Genomic DNA, 20,241 nt, shown 5'->3' with positions numbered 1-20,241 from the left:
CCCTATATTTTGATTTTGGCCCAAGATGTAAATACAAACAATACACTATGCTGCTTCTTACCTGGCACATTGAAAAACTGCATTCTGTCTTATAACCTCAATTTCCATAACTGAAAACTCGACTTTTATCATACTTATAGTTTCAACATATTTCATTTTGCTATTTGGGAAAACAATTCCAAATGGTATGATAAGATATAGAAACCAGAAAATCAAATTTGGCTGCATAATTCTTGGATCCCATGCATAATTATCATCTGCCAAAAAAACTTTTGTAACATATGAAGGGCACACCAATTAATTTATCCACAGATATTTCAGATTATTTCCTAAAATCAGTAAAGAAGTGCCTGTGTCTCTTACTGTTTTCTGTGTATCATTTCTTGAATTTAAATCATATCAAGTTAAAATGTCTGCTAAATTAAAAACCACTTCAATCATTTTACCTGGCTCACAGTGTTTCTCATCTTCCCCATATTTACAGTCTTCATGGCCATCACATTTCCACTTTGCTGATATACATTGGCCATTGGAACACTGGAACTGATCTTTGGAACAACTTGTTTCACAATTTCTCTGTCAAATCCAACACAGATATAATTAAAATTAAAAACATTTAAAAATATCTACAAACTCAAAAGACAGCTAGAGAACATCTGTGTAGAAAGTAAGGCATGTAGAAACCACATTTAACACATACACATGGTTCAGATGGTCACATTTCTAGCCTGTAACTACACAACAGAATTATAATAATTTTTACTTTCATCTGTCTTTTGAGCCCTAGTGAAACAGAAATAGAAAAAGAACATATATTCTAAGACTTCATCATATTAACTAAATTGCTATCAGTGTATCATTCTTTAATTGATAGATATGAGGTAATGGAATTCTAGCAGTTTCAGGCAATGCTGAAGATTTTGGGGGAAATAGTAGGGTAAACATTATTTCTAAGCAACTATATCCAGTTTGCTGGGGCTATGGGTGATGTTGTGGATAGAATGTGAAACAAATCATAATCCTAATGCAAATCTGATCTATTTTTCATTGGCAAGATTCTAGCATTCTTTTCCCCTTCTCATTATTTCATTTCTTCTAGACCAGTCCTTTTACAACTTAGCTAGTGTTCATAAATCTCCTCTTCACTTCCGACACTTGTTGTTAAAGAACTGTGAAATGAGCTGTCACAATTGTCATTTCTGCTGGCCCGCGCCCAGGCTTTATTTGGAAGTCAAACAAGACAGCAGAATTACCTTTGGGATCCTTTGATGCTTTATATGAGATAAATGAAAGATCCACCAGAAATTCACCATCTCGAAGTCTAAAACATTGGTCAAAATGGGTGCTCCAATGAAGTATCTTCCTTGATGGTATTTTTCTCTTGTACAGCAATATCTATTTTTGTCAAACTATATTTGCCTGACCCTTCTACAAATGGTGCAATATGCTCACAGCTTGTGGAAATCCACAGTGTGAACCGTGTTAAATTATGACTATTCTATTCAGTTTCACCCCCATATAAGGAAGAAGAGTTGACTTCCTAGATTTCATTTATTTACTTTTTACTGATGGCAGTTTCATTAGACCACTGGTATATAATCAATTTTATTCTTCTTTTTTTCCCCATATAATGAAGGTTTACCATTTGCAAGAGACTTTCTTAGATAACAATAAAAAAAAAATCAAGATTTACTCCTTGCAGTTGATAAACACATAGTATGGTATGAAAGACCAACAGCTAATTCACAATTGTAGCAAAAGTGTATTAATTGCCAAGATAAATGAATATGGAGCATTTAGAAAGGGCTTCAAAGAGGAAGCTTCCAGAGATGGAACTACCTAAGTAGTTTTTAATGGGTAAAGGTAGTTTGAAATGTGGAATGTCTGAAGGCTAAGCCAGCTTATGTGACTGATATGAAAGTCACTAGAGAAATAACCCTAGAACTTCCCATGAGAAAAGACTTCATACACTTTTTTCACCACTCAGTTTATGTCTAGGACATATAAGCACACAATAAAAACTACTGAATGAATATACGGAGTAGCATATCTAGAAAACATATATAAATGAATATTAAGTAAAATATTTCTTACTTCTTTTTAGTTTAAATTTATTTTATTTTTAAGTGATGCACAGAAACACAAAAATTGTATATATACATGGAGTACCATGTGATGTTTCAATATGCATGCATGTAATATAATGTTCAAAATAGAGTAATATCTGTCTCAAGTATTAATCATTTCTTCATAGTGAAAACTTTCAAAATACTTTCTTTTAGTTTTTTGAAATGTATAGTTCATTCTTATTATCTTTAGTCATCCTACTATGCAATAGCACATCCAAACTTACTCTATCATGTAATGGCAACTTTTAACAATCTTTCCTGTCCCCCTTCATCTTTATTTTCTCCAGCTTCTGGTAACCACCATTCTCTCCTCAACTTCTGTGAGATTAACTCTTTTAGATATCATATATCAGTGAGATCATGCAGCACTTGTTTTTCTATGACTGATGTATTTCACTTGACCTAATGATTCTCAGATCTATTCATGCTTAATGTCACAAATGCAAGATTTCATTATATTTTATGGCTGCATAGTATTCCATTGTGTTTATGTACCATATTTTCTCTATCTATCCATTGAAGTTGTTGGATACTTCAATTATTTTACTTTCTTGGCTTTTGTGAATAATGTTGTAATGAACATAGGGGTGCAGATGTCTCTTAACATACAGATTTTATTTCCTATGGATATATACCCAGTAGTGGGATTACTGGGTCATAGAGTAGATATATTCTTAACTTTTTGAGGAACTTTTATACTGTTTTTCAATACAACTGTACTACTTTACATTCCCACCAAATGTGCGCAAGGAATCCCTTTTCTCCACATCTTTGTTAGCACCTTTGTCTTTGAATATTTTAATAATAGTTATTTTACTAGGTCAGGTGATAGTTCATTATGGTTTCAATTTGCATTTCCCTGATGATTAATGATGCTAAGCATTTTTTAAAACACTGATTGCCTATTTATAGGACTTCTTTTGAGAAATGTCTACTGAGGGCTATTGTAGATTTTTAAATTAGGTTTCTTAGGTTTTTTGCTTCTGCTTTTGCTTTTAAGATGTATAATTTGCAACTGTTTTCTTCATTTTCTAAGTTGTACCTTCACTCTGTTAATTATTTCTGTTTGCTTTGCAGAAATATTTTAATTTGAAATAATCTCATTTATCTAATTTTGCTCATTTTCTGTGATATTGGGGTCTTGTTCCAAAACATATTTGCTCCTTCCAGTGTCTTGATGCCTTTTCACTATGTTTTTTATACTTTCATTATTTTGAGTTTTATATTTAAATCTTTTATCCTTTTGGTGAGAGACTGGGGTTTAGTTCCACTCTTCTTCACATGGATATCAAATTTGCTTCAGACCACTTGTAGAAAAACCTGTCCTTTCTGCAATGTGGGTTGTGAGCACCTTTGTCAAAATCAGTTGGTTGAAGATATGTGGGTTTGCTTCCAGTTTTTCTGTCCTGTTCCATTGTTCTATGTTGTTTGTTTTATACCACCCATATCATGCTGTTTTGATTATCATACCTTTGAAGTATATTTTAAAGTCAGATAGAGTAATGCCCCCAAACATTTTTATTGCTCAAGATAGCTTTGGCTATTCAGGGACTTTATGTTTCCATATACATTTTAGGATTGTGTTTATATTTATGTGAATAATGTCAGTGGTATTTTTGTAAAGATTGCATTGAAACTGTAGATTCAATTGTGCTTCAATCTGTCACAGTCATTTGCCATTCTGATACTAAAATTATCCCTTTTGTCAGTGGTTGTCACTTTAAGTTTATCCCTGCATATATTAAACATCACAAGTCTTGCATCCTAAGACCCTAAGATGAGCTGCTCAGTTTCCTTTCTCAGACCTAGAATTAGACATTTCTCATAGGATCCTTATTTCCTTTAGTTGGAAAATGGTTTTTATAAGTCACTCTGTAAGTACTAGGAATAATCTTTTCTGCTTCATTGTCAAATGTTCAGTACCAGAAGCAGGAATTATATATTTCAAGAAAGAGAAAGATAATCAAAATCACATTCTGATAGTTATAAATTAAATATTACAGGATTTTTATTTAATATTTATTTCTACATTTGTATTCCATTTTACTCTAAAATTCTGAGTGCTAGTGACATTAATATAATTAAACATTTGAATGACCCTATATAACTTGCAAATTAGCAAAATATTATTACTAGCAAGTGTACAGATGCAGTTTAAGATGCTTTGACATTTCTTTTTGTACTTGCAGTATATTATGTTAGTGCAGAGACCAACTATTATAACTTTAAGTCACTTATAAAAAAGCTTCTCAGCATATGCCAGAGAGATATAAACTTGACATGAAATTAGACTGATCCAACTTTCATTTTTTTATTGTTGTGACTGTATAATAACAAGGTAATACTATGAGTTCACATATATACAAAAATTTATCTTAAAAAATCTCTCAACTTTTGTTCTCAATATAAGCTTCTCTTGATTTCAATCATGCTTTCTCTCCATTTTCTCAATCCTCCTTTTTGTTTGTTTGCTTGCTTTATTGTCTGATTTTTGTCAAAGCAACCTGTACTCTAGACTTGAGAAATTTCTTCCTATACTGTTAGCCACTTCATTTCACATGAACTATAATAAATGATTGTAAATACAGTCAAAACTCAATTTTAAAGAGTTAATTTGATTCCCTTGCAGCATTATCAAAAAATGCCTGAGAATATGGATATATATTTTGCTATAAAAAAGAAAAACTACATCCACCAACTAACTTATGCTTTGAGAGAAATGCCATTAGTAAAGATGATTACTTTGACTTGAATAAAATTTTAAGAAAGGTTCAAATTAAAATAAGATTTTCATTTTGTTAGTGTGCCTTGTATCACTACTAACATACAGGATGAAATCATAAGCCTTAAGCAATAAATCTTCATCACTTGATGTTTCACAGATTACACAAGCTGGTGAAACATATTTAAAACAAAACAAATGTCTATGACATGAATTAGTTTACGTTAAATATGGTTTACTGACTTGGGAATGTTGATATCATTTTTGAACGAGTAATTGCTAAGCAAGTATGTGGGGAGTCAGGTAGTCAGTATAAAAATGTCTTGCTCCACTGTGGATTTTTTTTAAAAAATTATTTTGATTTCTGTGCTGTGGATAGTCTACAAGTAGAAGCGGTATTTTTCACCTTCTCAAGCCCTTTGCAACATTGAGGATTAGGTTTTTTGGCCTTCGTGTAAGAATGTAATTATATTGTTTCCAAAATCTACAATTCTAATGTGATTAGGGCAATTTTCCCATAATGGTGAGAGAAAGATTTGCCCCAGTCCTATTAAGAATGGCTAAGGACTGAGAAAGAAAGTGTTTACATGGGTCTTATAAACTTTAGGGATGCAATATTCCCCAAAGAGAAAGAAAATCAGTGGACGTTTGGGGGAGTTGGACCTGAAATGCAGAAGCCTCTGGAGTTGCATGGGAGATCCTCCCCAGTCTCCATTCAATGAGGCAACCTTTATGAGGGGCTTGTATGTATGTTTGCCAACCAGAGTGGCAGAGCTCTAGGGACTCATTGTATTGTAGGAGATACAGGGTCCACTGAGGATTTAAAACCTCATTTTGTCCTTGGACTTGACTGTGCAAGCCCTGTGTTGCTGATAACCAAGTAAACAGAGAAAATCCATAAAATTCACTTTTACTGGATTTCTCCTTGAAAATGGAAAGAGAAGACTTGGAGATTTGGGGATTTGATTGAGAAAAAAATGTAACCATATATTGTTTATTACTTTTTAAAATATTATGGAATAATTATCTGAAATATAAGCATAAAAATGTTAACACAATAAAGTTTGTGGAATTATACAGAGAAATTCTAAACTTTTACCTAAAGCTATATATACACATAGGCTTTATTATAAATGGATTGTGATTCACTACCTCAGCAAAGCTCAACTTGTGGTTTCATAAAATTGATGATCCACACCAAAGCCTGTAAGACTGTATCAACTGAAAAAAAGGGACCTGGGAGAAGAAAGTGTTTAAAATGCATAAAATATTAGTCTTGACTATAAATACTTCAGGAAGTGTATGAACAACTTCACAGATGGCAAGGGCATCAGCTACAGGGAATAGGGTTTCCAAACATCCTATTCCCAATGCAGCTATTCACCAGTTGAGGTAAAACAGACTATAAAATTAACTGTCAATAGCAACACAAGAATTATTCCTGTGCAGGTGTGTGCAGCACAGCACATGGATTAATACTTATCTCAGTGTGTCAGAAGCAAAGCACATTTCAGAGTGGTCCTAGGTCCCACTTATCAGACTGAATAATTGTAATTCTAAATGTGGTTTTAAACTACTGCTTTCTTTTCTGTTTGAGTTTGTAGGGATGCTTACCTCATCAGAGCCATCTGCACAGTCAAAATCTCCATCACACCAGAACCTTGAAGAAACACAGTCCCCATTGGTACAGAGAAAATCTTTCAATGTACAGGTCTGTGGCTCTGGGGACAGAAAAATAGCACAGGGTTTTTCTATTACATGCAACTGCATTCTAAAATTTATATGACATTCAACATGAGGAAGCATTAAAGAATGAAAAGGAGGTTAGCCAAGCAGAACAAATAAATTGTTTAGGAAAAATTCTCACAAAGCATCTATAATACATAATATAATTATTTTTCAAATTTATTTGTAAAGTCATAAATAGAAAGTGGCTTTACAGAAATAAATTGACAACAACAACAACAAATAGAAGACAAATAACCCGCTGCTTAAAAGACAAAAGTCTGCATGTTGTCCTACTGTAGCAATGATATTTTTCCAGTTAACATTGAAAGTGATTTAATGTATGCAAGAGTTTATTTTTTGACTTGTTGCACCTATCAATCTATTTGTTAAATGGGAAGAAAATCTAGTTTTTGTTTCTTCACTATTTATTTTGTATCCTGGTGATTTTTAATCATTCAAAATTGTCACCAGAAAATCCAGAGGTCATGAGACGAGAAAGGTACATGAGAATATTATTGGACATGGTAAGGATAAAGAGGTCCAAAGGAAACTGTTTTCTTTGAAAAATGCCTAAATGTTTATGCATTTGTTTACTTTTGCCCTGTATCATTTACCTGTCAATATAAATGATTTGCTAGTCATTCATTCACTTAAACTTTACCATATTCCATACAGAACATAAGCTAAATACTATGAAGTACTGCTTGGCTTAATTCCTATGTGGAATATTCTTCCTCTGGAACTGAGATAAGATTTCAGAAATTGTTTCTACATGATTGACATGACCATTGGACATAATCTCTTGTTAGACTGATATACAGCATGATGAAAGACGACCCCTTCTAGTTTTCTCTATTAATTGTATTTACAGTTATGTCACACACAATAATATCCAGGTGAGGGAGGAATAAGAAGCAGTTATTAGATTTAAGAAACACTCAAATGAAGACTAATCTTCTGAATAAATACTGTGAACAATTCAGTCTGCATTCGACTATTGCTGTATATAATTTACTTAGTTTCTAACTAAAAGGTAGCATCATCATTGTTTGGTACCATTGAAGGCTCCTACATTTTTATGTTGAAAAAGCCCTTTGAGAACATTTGAAGAACTGTGGACAATGTAATATGTTTCAGAGAGCAATTTGTTCTGCTCTGGGACTTTGTTTTAAAATGTGATCTTCAGGCTAGGAATAAAATGAGATGTCATTCAGTATAAAGGAGAAAAGCTACTAAATAGGTGAATCTCAAATGTCTCTACACTCCTTTGTTTAGTGAACATGACAACACACATTTCCCTTTTTAGTTTTTGTATTGTACTCATGTATATTCCATTTTAACCTTAAAAATAACTTTATTCATACTAATACCACTAATTAGCACAATACTAATAATTATACAATTAGTATAGTACTACAGGCTAATAATAATTCTATTACACTTAAATAACTAATACTATTGTATTAGTACAATAACTACTAATTACTTATTTCTTGTTGGGCCCCAGGCGAGGTTATTGCCAAGTACTTAAATTAATACACCAATGACTCATGCTAACAACTCTGTAGGCATGTGCTATTGCTGTGCCCTTCTTAGATGAGTAAATTGAGGCACACAGAAGACAAGAAATGTTCTGAAATCACCCAGCATGAGGAAAAGCTAGTATTGATCTTGAATCAAAACACCTGGACACCACAGCCTGTGCTTTTTACTACTAGATTATACTGTTGTCTCTCATAAAACTGAGGAAGTAATATGTGCTCATGTGTAACAGAGAAAGCCATGACAATCTGAGTTACTTATCTAAGATGTGTACTAGCAAAGCCTATTTTACTTAATAATAATGAGAAAGCTCTTGTGCTCTTATCATCATTCTACACTGAAGTCATTTCCCCTTCAGATAAGTGCAATTTAATTTTTAGGAAAAAGAAATGAGAGTGAAACGTGAAGTTTATTTAACAATGAAAAATAATAACCCCAAACATTTTCATTAAAGGAACAAAGAGTGAGTACATTTAAAACATATCATACTGAAATGCTTAAAAAGATCTAAAGAAACATTTGGTTTCCTTGGTTTGAGGGTTATCTCAATGGGATTCTTTCTCCAATGTTCTAATTTTGAATAGTGAAAGATAACTCTGTTCATCATGTGTTCAATGGCAATGATTTCACAAGCTCTGACATATGTTACTATATGGAGGGTTGCAAGTTGTTGATGTGAGATTACAAAAAGTTAGGTAGCCAGTTTTTAGTGGCATTTGCCAAATACTTCCACAGAGAATTTGTTCTATAGAGACTTTTTCCAAACATTATCAATTATTCTATTATATGACAGATATGAACAGGGCGTGTAATTTGCTGGGAAAAGATATTTCAGTGCAAATGGAACTTCTGCATACTTCTATCATGCTTTACAAATGATCAACAAACCTACATATGAATAATAATCATGAATTACTATACTTTTACATGCACAAATGCCATCAAAGAATAAGGTAGCTAATCAATTTCCAACTCTCATCTACATACTTACATTTTTTTAACACTAAATAGCTAAATATGTAACTCTTTCATGACGAAATGGAACTTAGAAGGTCCTGGATAATTCTTTCCTCTTATTCCTTACATTACCTTTGATCTTTTCCAGATTTAAAAAGAAAACATTTTCCAGTTTTGGCATAATAGTGAACACTTTTCTTGCACCACTACCAACAACAACAACAAAAAGATAACTACCTGAAAACTAACCCAACTGGAAAAACAAAAACAAACAAACAAACAAACAAAACAACAATAACAAAAAAAAAACTACAATGTGACTTTTTCCTTGGTATTTCTCAAATGGTGTTCCCATACTAATTTTTTCTGCTATCACCTGGAAACCTAGACTAAGAGTGGATGGAGAAACCCACAGTGAACAATTAACACAATTAACCAAAGTCTCCATAAACCTCATCTAGACAGCAGATTAACATCTAAGAAGCTTCTGCAGGGCCTACTCTTATGATTTGGAAGATCAATCTCATTTCTATAATAAGACTGAAAAATAGGAGCATAATATGGTCTGAGCACTTCCTTCAATATTGATGGCAGCAATGATATACAAACTCGGTACTGAAAAGATGTGGAAACCATCTTGCACAAAACTGAAAAAAAAAAAAAAAACTGAAGTTGCGGTACTAAAGTGACTTTTAAAGCCATAGAGTTAGCCACAGACCAGTGAGATATTTGGAGTCAGATTTTCCACTGCCTAGATTATCATAAACCATTAATGATAAATTCAAAAATAATATGAATAGGGTATAAACAACTAAGAACAATTTTTAGAATATATTTAGTATAACTGACATCCTATACAAATAATACTCTGATATAAATTCAGTGTGAAAGTACTAGAATTTCAAATAAGGCAGAAGCAGCTTGTCACCATATAAACCTTAATCTAGTTGATCAAATTACTTGATATTTTAAAATCCATAAGACTTCTTAGTGTGGATATAAACCAATTTATTTTGCACATCAATTACTTAGAAAGCACACCTGCCATATATTATATTTTTGTTGATAAAAATCAAATAGATGGTGAAATTTCTCAGGCATTTCTAAATATTTGAAACAGATTACAAAATAACCCCACTGAAAATGAAATTTTCTTGTTTCTAAGAGCAGAAATCATTGTAGAAGCAAAGTGTCCCTACTGAACACTTAACCAAGGAAATGATCAGCAGATGATGATGATGAAATGACAATGGACTAATTATCCCATGTAAATATAAAAATGTAGAAAGCATATTACATTTAAAATATATCTGGTAATTAATTGCTCCACTACCATTTGAATTCTTGCCATGACTATGACAGGAATGTTTCTAACACAATTTGGAAAGAAAATCCATTAAATCAGATTCATAAACAAAGAAGTAGAAAAGTGACTTTAAAAATGTCGCTGTTGCTTTTTAAATATAAGGTTGAATTATTATCTCTGCTTCTTAGCAATAGCAACAATTACTGACAAATGTAGCCCAACGTGCATTAAACTAGCCAATAACATTTAGAAAATATGATAAAAAGCAAGGTTCATATATACATGAAATTTTGCATTATAAAATATATATCAATATATATCTATATTTATATATCTATATTTAGACAGTGTGGAGTGTGTGTATACATTAATAGTTGCTTTAATAGATAAGAAATAATTTGGGAATATGTTGACTATCTACACACACACACACACACACACACACAGATGATTGAATCCACAGTTGCCTTACCACTGAGTTACATCCCAAGTCTTCTTTATTATTTTTTTAATTTTGATACAGTGTCTCACTAAGTTGCCAAGACTGGCATAGAGCTTGCCATCCTTCTGTCAGGCTCCTGAAGACCTGAGACCAGCTGTTTATGGCATTTTAATATAACAACAGTATTTATTCTAAGCCTGACCTCTATACTACACTTTTCTTGGTGATTATCCATTCTTCATACAGCTTTTGCCTGTGTAGAATTGCTGACATTTTCAATGTTTACATCTTCCTTCTAATTTGTTGTAGTCAACTCAGGAAAGCATCTTCAAACATAAAAACTTCAAAAGCATCTCAATTATCTATATCTAAAGAGTCTTCCTCATATCATGTTAACATGATAATATGCTCTGATACTTGTCTTAATATGCTCTGTCATCCACTCTTCTAGGTCACTCTATAACATAATTCATATCTGTTCACTATCTTCTTTCCTCTTCAACTTCATCAATATTATTTGACTTAGGCAAAAGGTTCAGAATACTTAGATACTAAGACCCACATAATTGGGTATTTCATATTGCAGTACTTGATACTACAGCCACTTCCCTTGCTTATTTTAAGGGCTGTGTGGTTTCAATGATTTATCCCTGTTGCCACGGTAATAAGAGAGAGTCAATGTTCTTTCTCCTTGCTTTCCTGTGCAAAAACTCACTTTTAGATATTAATACAATGACACTCAGCCACTTAAGAAACCCCAGCCACTCAAAGCCAGACTATCCCAACTTCTTTTTTCTTTATTTGGTATAGCAGCATCTTTCATGCAATTTCAACTATTTCCTTGAATAAAGTTCTACAGGCATAAGCTTTCAATGATTCACTCCTTCCCACCCTCTGTTGTTCTCAATATCTTTCAAAGGGCTTTTGTTTTCAAGTATCTATAGATAATAAACACTAAACATAGTAGATCTAAGCTAAATAGGTATATATGTATATGTATATATATATATATATATATATATATATATATATATATATATATATATATATATATATATACCCTATATACATTTTATCCTTCTATCACTATCACCCTCACCCAACTGAATTTTCATCCAAATCACTGGGCAGATCTGAAAACATGTATATAAATTTTTTTTTCTTTTAATTGGTGACCAAAGGAATCTGAAGCATCCTAATGACTCGCTGCAATATTGTCTGCCTCTCTAAAGACTATGGTTGGGAGGTATCTGTGTGAAGAGGGAATGATAAAAATTCCCATATTTAGAGTAGTCTGTTATTGAAATGATGTAGATATTCCACACTTGATGTACTTGATTCTCAAACATAGGTCAGATTAAACTTTGAAAGCTATTTAAGACACTATTTTATAGTTTGCAAGCTATATATTCAAGTGGTTTATTAAGACTTTCACTTTCCTAATTACATGCCTTAATATATAATGTTTTCCTATGTAGATTTACTCCTCTGCCTCCTGGGAAATGAGTGGCCTTAGTCCAATGAGATATCTGGAAGAACAGACGTTGCTAGTATTAATATACATCATATCTTTTTTGGTAGTATCAAAATATAAATATTCAATACATGGAATTTAATTATTATCTTATTTTAAATGCGGCTGCAGTGCTTTTTTTAAACAGCAGAATATAAAAGTGCTGATAAGAAATATACTCAGAAACATATTAACATATTAATGCTAGAATACAGAGACATTGTTACAATTTTATATAGTACTATGTTTTTTTCAGGAAAATGTTGAATAATTATTGTTTTTAAATTTATTACATAAAAATGCAGGAGGAAGATGATAATAGTGTTATTCCATTTTCAGAGATAAGCATCCTAAATAAATATTATGTTCACCACTACAGAGAGAATAAATGATAATTCACTGAAAGATGCTCTTGGGTGAATCTGTACTATAAAAGGATTTGAGACTGAAATGAAATGAGTACCATCCGTTAAAGAATGAGATGTTTTGTACCGTCTCCCCATCATTCAGCTCATTGTATGAACTTGCACCAAGGGCTTCCTTCATTGCATACTAATGAGTTGCATTAAACCTCATGATACTTTCATACCAATTCTGAGGATTGGAAGAAAATAACTCCCAGGATGAGCATTTCAATAATTCTACCCTTTGAGATTCAGGTCAATTTAGTCTGAATATTTTTGTCCAAATGTGAATATATGTATAAAAATGTGAGCTGCAGGACAGCTAGGTTCAAATTTTACCTTATCTGAAATAAAAACTGCCATCTTGCTTATTGAATGAGCTGTCAAACTTGCAATGTTATTAGGCAGAAGTTACTTACTGCAGTTTTCTTCGTCAGAATTATCACTGCAGTCATTCTGGCTATCACACCGCCAGTGATCTGGAATACAGTTGTTGTTTTTACACTGGAATTCATGAGGTCCACAAGTCTTTTTATCTGTAATGGAAAGAACCAAAGTTTGCATCACTGATTTCCATAAAGACATCCCTCAAAATATCCTGACTGCCATGCCGAATCCATGGCATATAACATTTCCTAAGACTTTAGTTCCATTCTACAATGAGAAACATTGCTGGGGAAAGTGAAAGCAAGAACTGAGAAAAATTCATCTTTTTGCCTTTTGTCTGTTTTTATGTTGTTATTGGTCAAGTTTTCATCACAGGCTGATTATACAACAATGGATTAGAACTGCCAAGCAAAGTCAACACAAATCAGGCAAAAAAATATAGGTCAAAATTATCCCAAATTATCCTTTTAGGATACTCCATTTCTGCTATGAATTAACAAAACATATATTATTAATCAAACTCTGAGAATGCCATCTTATCTTTCTTCCCAAAGAGCTCTTGCTCATGTTTTACTTATGGATAGTTATTTCTATTAAATCCTGACCACTATCCACTCAGAAACTCATATATTAATACAGATTGAACAATATTTAGGATGAGAAGTATTGAACATTTCAATTATTTTTTCAGATTTTATAGTATTTTCATACACATAATGAAATATCTTTGGAATATGACCCAAGTATAATTGCACAATTAATTTATGCTACATATGCACATTATACACGTAGCCCAAATCTAATTTTATACAATATTTCTAGTATGCTTATGTTTTCACTGAGACACATCACATGGGGTCAGGTGTGAAATTTTCCACTTATATCATCATTGGTATAAGGAATAAAGACATTATGAATTCAGTAGCATAAAAAAATAATAAAATTATAAATTTCATTGCAAAATTCAGTACACATTTCACTTTATTTTACTTGGATCAACTTCTCAGTCATATTAGAGGTGAACATTTAAAGTGCTCAGATTAGTAAAAAAAATGAACAATAGGAGAAGGTAAGTTATTTGGTGGTAGTTATTATTCTGTGCTTCAAAATGCATCTTATAGAATTCAAAATCAAATAAAATAACAAAATAAAAGTTTTTTAGGCATGATTATGAAAATAAAATAGTGAGGATTTAGCTCAGGTCTTGGTTAAGTATTTTAAGAAACATAATCATATTCCTTTCCCATAATATCATTAAAAAGTTTTATTACATGTATTTAAACAAAGAGGCTAAATAAGTATCAGAAAGTATAATTTATCTAATTTTACAAAAGTGTTAAATGTTAAAAAAACAAATTCATAAGCAGTTTCTGATCCAGTTAACATTTTACTAAAGAAATTCTGATGATAGACTTCAAATAAATTTTTCTACTATATAAAAACAAAACAAATAAACAAAGTGTTGCTTGTAATTTACCTTCTTTGCTTTTTTCCTGTCTGCTTGCTAATAATTCCTCAGAACTATGCTGAAGGGTATTCTGTGTTTTGATATATTATATGGTCTGTGTTTTATCTAACTTTACATTTAAACATTGGCACAAAATCTACCAAAATTCTGTACATCTTAGTACAAAAAAAAAAAAAAGAAAAAGAAAAAAGAGATGTTTCAAAAACTGGGAAAATATAGAATTTGGTTTTGAATTTTGGCATTTGAAACTAGTAAAGCAAAAAAAAAAAATAAGAAGAAAGGAAGAAAAAAAAAGAACAGAAAATGTGTTTTTTTAATATTTATTTTTTTAGAAGTAGTTGGACACAATACCTTTATTTATTTATTTATCTATCTATCTATTTATTTATTTATTTTTATGTGGTTGCTGAGGATTGAACCAGAGCCTTGCATGTGCTAGACGAGTGCTCTACCGCTGAGCCACAATCCCAGCCCCCAGAAAATACGTTTAAGTATTATTTTTGTTTATTTCTTATCACATGTTGCTTATGTTATTTTAGATAGTTTTCAGAATGTAAGAAAGATCCTAGTGAATAGACAATGTGATGTCATAATACAGCTGAAGTTCCAAGCAAAGAAATCCCCCGTGACTGCAAAAGATTACACATTGTTATTTAGTATGAACTTAATAGATGGTTTTCAGGATTTTTGAAATATTTCTTTTACTTTTTTATAGGGAAACATTAATATAATACGTTGTATTTGAAAGAGATATGCACATATTTCTTAAAAAGATTACAAGTTAGAGTTTGTAGATAAAATTTCCACTTGAGACATGGAGAAACAATGTTGAGGGAGATTAATTGCCTGATGTAAGTCTATGCAGATTTTGTTTCCAAGTTATCTAACTTTTCATTAATGACATTACATGTAAAACTTACAAACTATATAGCCTTATTTTGCATTTCAAATATCCATTGAAAATGTACACACACACACACACATATATATGTATATATATATATATACATACATAAATATACAACATATACAAATAAGGTTTAAATTAGATGATTTCAAAATGTTATACATTAAAATCACCTGTGAAACTTTGAAAAAATATTTTACCCAGGCCACATTCCAGATCAAGGAAATGACACTCTCTGGGTGGGAACCAGACATCAGTTTATATTAAATCTAGTCTAGTGATTCCAATGAGCAGTGAAGATTGAAAATCACTGGGCCAAAAAACTGATTGTGAAATAGAACATATATTTCTACACTATAGTACTCTAGAGTAATTGTTCTTAAATGCTCACAATATGTAGTTTTTTTTAATATTAATTCATGTTGTTGAATAGCATTAGAAAAATGTACTATTCTATTTCTTATCCTTATAAATAGGAAGAAAATAAATATTGTAAAACTTGCTGTCTTGAATGTTTTCACATGAATTGCCGCTACTGGTACAAATCTGATACCCCTAGATAGGTGGCGTGAAGGTCCTTCAATGTAGACAACTAGCTGTATGTAGTATTACATATATATTGTAGTATTACTGGTGTTTGAATAGGCATTGGGTATTTTTGAGAAGAGAAGAAAAAAAATCCAGTGATAATGATGTCTCTGAGAACAAGAACTGAAGAAGTGCTCTGGGAGACTGTGGAGGCAAGAAATTTAAGTTTTTCTCTCTATCCTAGTCATGGGGACCATCTCCCAGCAATATTCCTCATTCAGGGAGGCGGCTTCTCCAAAGAGTCTGCATCAGCAAACCCCACAGTTACAGACAGCCATGGGCCCTGCATCCTGTGCCCTGGTACCCAATAAAAACAGGAGTAGAAAGATGGTGGAGTGGAGGGAGAAAGCATTGCTGGGCAGCTCCTCAACATCAGTCCTACAAAGGGAGAGGATCCCTTCTCTGAGAGGTGAGTAGTTAAGGGAATACACTGAAACTTAAACTCTTAAAAAAAAACTAATACACAAAGCTTTAGTTACCTAAGCATCTGAAATAAAAAGTAAGCAAAGTGCTGGCTTGAGTATGCCAATGTGGCCTTCCCTGGTGGTTGCAAGAGTAGCACAGACAAACAAGGCATGATAGTCAGAGAGGAGGGGGGGGAGGAGGAGGGAGATGAAGGAGTTGAGAGAGGAGGAAGAGGACTGACTTGGAGAAACCTGAGAGTTGTAGGGGTAAACTGACTTTAATGGACTCAGAGCCAGTGGGGGAGATGGATTGGTGCAAACAAATCCAGAATTGGCTTCCTTTCCCACAGGAAAACACCCCCAGGCAATGGAACCTACTGCTGGACTCCTCAGGAAATTGGAAAAATAGCTACACTACACTATGCAGGAGAGAAAGCTGCCTCAGTGCTCCATATCCCCATTAGCCCCACCAGGCACCACCACCACATCTTCTCACAAGGAGAACTGCCGAAGCACTCTAGTGACTCCCCTGACCCCCAGTGACTACACCCCCACCTCAGAGGGAGGGGGACCATACCACCTTGGCCTCAGAGCTCCTCAAGAGTATAGGGATTGCTGCTCTGTCACAAACCATCCATGGGCTGTGTGGACTATGCTGCGCATAGTGGCCTAATAAGGGAATAAGTCTGACATTGGGAACTTCCTGTGGAACCCCCCGCAGGTATTGATCACCTGACGCAGGTATACTTTCCCCTCAAGCTCTGCCAGAGATTCCACCCAGCACCTGGAACTGGTGTGACCTGCCAAGATGTCAATCAACCTGCTGACTGCAAGACAGCTGGAAGCAAGACTCTGCCCTTGAAACCTTATCTCTGCCTTTGATGTCCCCTGATATAAATAAAGCAAGCCTGGGCTCCATTTTGTCAGAGTATAGAAGCTCCATCCATCTGATCAGCTTGACCGTCCTGACCCTACTTTTGAAACTACTTTCTGTGTAAAAAATCATTTTATTTTTCTTCGCTTTTATTTTTCAGCCAGCCCATTCCACCAAGGGGAACCCCATTTCCATCACTTGCGTGAAACTCGGGGAGACTGCTCTTTACAGCCCACTTCAGCAGAGCTTCTCTGGGAAAAGGGAACCAACAGCCACCTTGGCCTCAGAGCTCCTCAGGGGAAAGGGGACTGGCTTGTCCATCAGCAGAGTGGCCTTAGAACACCTCAGAAAAGAGCAATCTGAACACTCTAAGCAGTCAATCAGGACACCTTTGCACTCCCTGAATGAAAAGAAGTTGCTGTACTTGCTTGAAGCAACAACCAGCAGAGATTAGACCATAGAATGAGATCCCCTGCAATCAGCTTAAAAATAAAAAAGCCCCAGAAAGCCCCTAAACCAAAGAAACTGAAATAGTCATAAAAATTTTTAACATTGACCATTCAGTCTCAAGACCCCAAGGGAGAAATTCTACATTCCTGTAGTTGCTACATGGTCCACAGGAACATCTATTCTACAATGCAAATACCTGATACTTCATACTCATAAAGGTGAAGCCAAAACTGGTGGACAGTTTATCTCTATGTCCCACACCAGATTTTACCAGAGACCCTAGAGATCCAAATAGGGCAGAAACTGGCTTTCCCTTATCTGAATTAGGAGGAGAGGATTAACTCTCAGACCCCCACCCACATGCCAGAGTATGCAAGAACTCTGGGATGACTTCAAGAGCTCAAATCTGAGTATCATTGGGATAGAAGAGAACATGGAGATACAAGCTAAAGATATTAAGAACATTTTCAATGAGATAGTCACAGAAAACATTCCCAATTTCAGAAACAAGATACACTTACAAGAGACATACAGAAACCTATATAGACCTAAATAAAAGATAAGTTCTCTAAGATACAACATAATTAAAATGCCAAGCATAGAACACAAAGGAAAGAAAATTAAAAGTTGCAAAAAAGAAACATCAACTCACATTTAGAGGCAAACCAATTAGGATAATTTCAGACTTCTATCCTCAGAACACTAGAATCAAGGAGGGCATGGGACAAGATTTTTCAAGCTCTAATAGAAAACAATTGCCAACCAAGATTGTGGTACCCAGCAAAGCTCTCTTTCATATTTGATGGGGAATTAAAATCCTCCATGACAAGGGGAAAAAAATACATGACAACTCAGCCACCACTGCAAAGAATACTCAAAGATAAATTGTACACAGAGGATCCCAAAAGCAAAATTCAAAACTCTCAAATAACTGAAGATAAAACAAAAGTAAATCTAAATGAGAACCAAGGCAATATTAAATTTAAAAAAAAAATCAAATGATACCAAACCATAAGCACATATGCATAATAATACTGAATATAAATGGTTTCAACTCCCAAATTGATTAACTCCCACAGATTAACAGAATTGATCTAAAAAACAAGTTCCAATCATATGATATTTGCAAGAGACTCATCTCATAAGGAGCAACAATCCCAAACTAAAGGAATAAGGATGCAATAAAATATTCCACAAAAAATGGACTCTGAAAACAGGCTGGAATAGACATTTTCATATCTGACAAAAGCTAATTTCAGTAAAAATTAGTCAGAAGAGACAAAGAGGGTCATTACATCATGATTCAGGTAAGAATCCAACAAAAATCCCAAAATTTATACACACACACACACAGAGATAATATGATACTATAATATTTGGAGATTTCAACATATCATTAAGCATTAAATCAAAAAGATATATCTGCCCTAACATATTATAAATCAAATGTCCCTAATAGATATCTACAGAGTATTTCACATGAAAACAACTGAATTTAACTTCTGCTCAGCAGCTCATGAAATATTCTCCCAAATAGACCACATTCTACATCACAACATAAATCTAAGTAAACACAAAAATGTTGATATAATCCCATGCATCATATCAGACCATGATGAAATAAAACCAGAAATCAACAGAAAGAAAAATGATGGAAACCAAACAAACATATGGAGATTAAATAACACTCTTAAATGAAGAATGGATCAAAGTAGAAATTAGGGAATAAATCAAGAAATTCTTAGAAACAAATGAAATCAAAGATACAAAACATCAAAATCTCTGGAGCTGTATGAAAGCAAAACTAAGAGGAAAATTTATTGCACTGAATTCATACATTAAAAACATAGATTACTGGGCATGGTGGTACATGCTTGTAATTCCCTGGCTCATGAGGCTGAGGCAGGTGGATAGTGAATTCAAAGCCAGCCTCAGCAACTTAGAAAGGCCCTAAGCAACTCAGTGAGACTTTGTCTCTAAATAAAAATATTAAAAAGGCTGGGGATGTGGCTAGTGGTTAAGCACCCCTGGGTTCAATCTCTAGTACCAAAAATACAAAATAAAAAAAATTGAGAGCTATTAAATAAATAAACTTATATTCCATCTCAAGGCCTTAGAAAAGAAGAACAAACTGATTTCAAAATATAGAAGACAAGAAATAATACAAATCACAGCTGAAACTAATGAAATTAAGAATAGAAAGATCCCTAGGATTTATGCAACAAAGAGTTGGTTCTTCAAAAAGATAAATAAGATTGTAAATCCTTAACCAAACTAATTTAAAAAAAGTAAGACCCAAATCAACAAAATTAGAGATAATGAAGGCAATATCAACACAGAAACTTCTGAAATCCGTAAGATCATTATGTACTTTGAAAATTTACACTCCAATAAGAAGAAAAATCTAGAAGTCATTGACA

General features: G+C 33.3%; 1 protein-coding gene across 1 annotated transcript in view; it reads right to left on the bottom strand.

Annotated features, from left to right (window-relative positions):
• The window catches only part of Lrp1b (LDL receptor related protein 1B), a 1,856,415-nt gene that overhangs the window by 149,843 nt on the left and 1,686,331 nt on the right, over nucleotides 1–20,241 (bottom strand). Inside the window, exons 67-69 of the mRNA XM_058585368.1 lie at nucleotides 13,163–13,279; nucleotides 6,466–6,572; nucleotides 447–576 (exon numbers count right to left, since the gene is read on the bottom strand). Coding sequence (XP_058441351.1) covers nucleotides 447–576; nucleotides 6,466–6,572; nucleotides 13,163–13,279 — 354 coding nt within the window. The remainder of the gene's footprint in view (nucleotides 1–446; nucleotides 577–6,465; nucleotides 6,573–13,162; nucleotides 13,280–20,241) is intronic.

Source organism: Marmota monax, unplaced genomic scaffold (assembly GCF_021218885.2).
Source record: "Marmota monax isolate L192 unplaced genomic scaffold, Marmota_monax_Labrador192_F-V1.1 WCK01_AAM20220418_F8-fsc00034, whole genome shotgun sequence".
Lineage (NCBI taxonomy): Eukaryota > Metazoa > Chordata > Mammalia > Rodentia > Sciuridae > Marmota > Marmota monax.
This window is presented reverse-complemented; position numbering and strand designations above follow the sequence as displayed.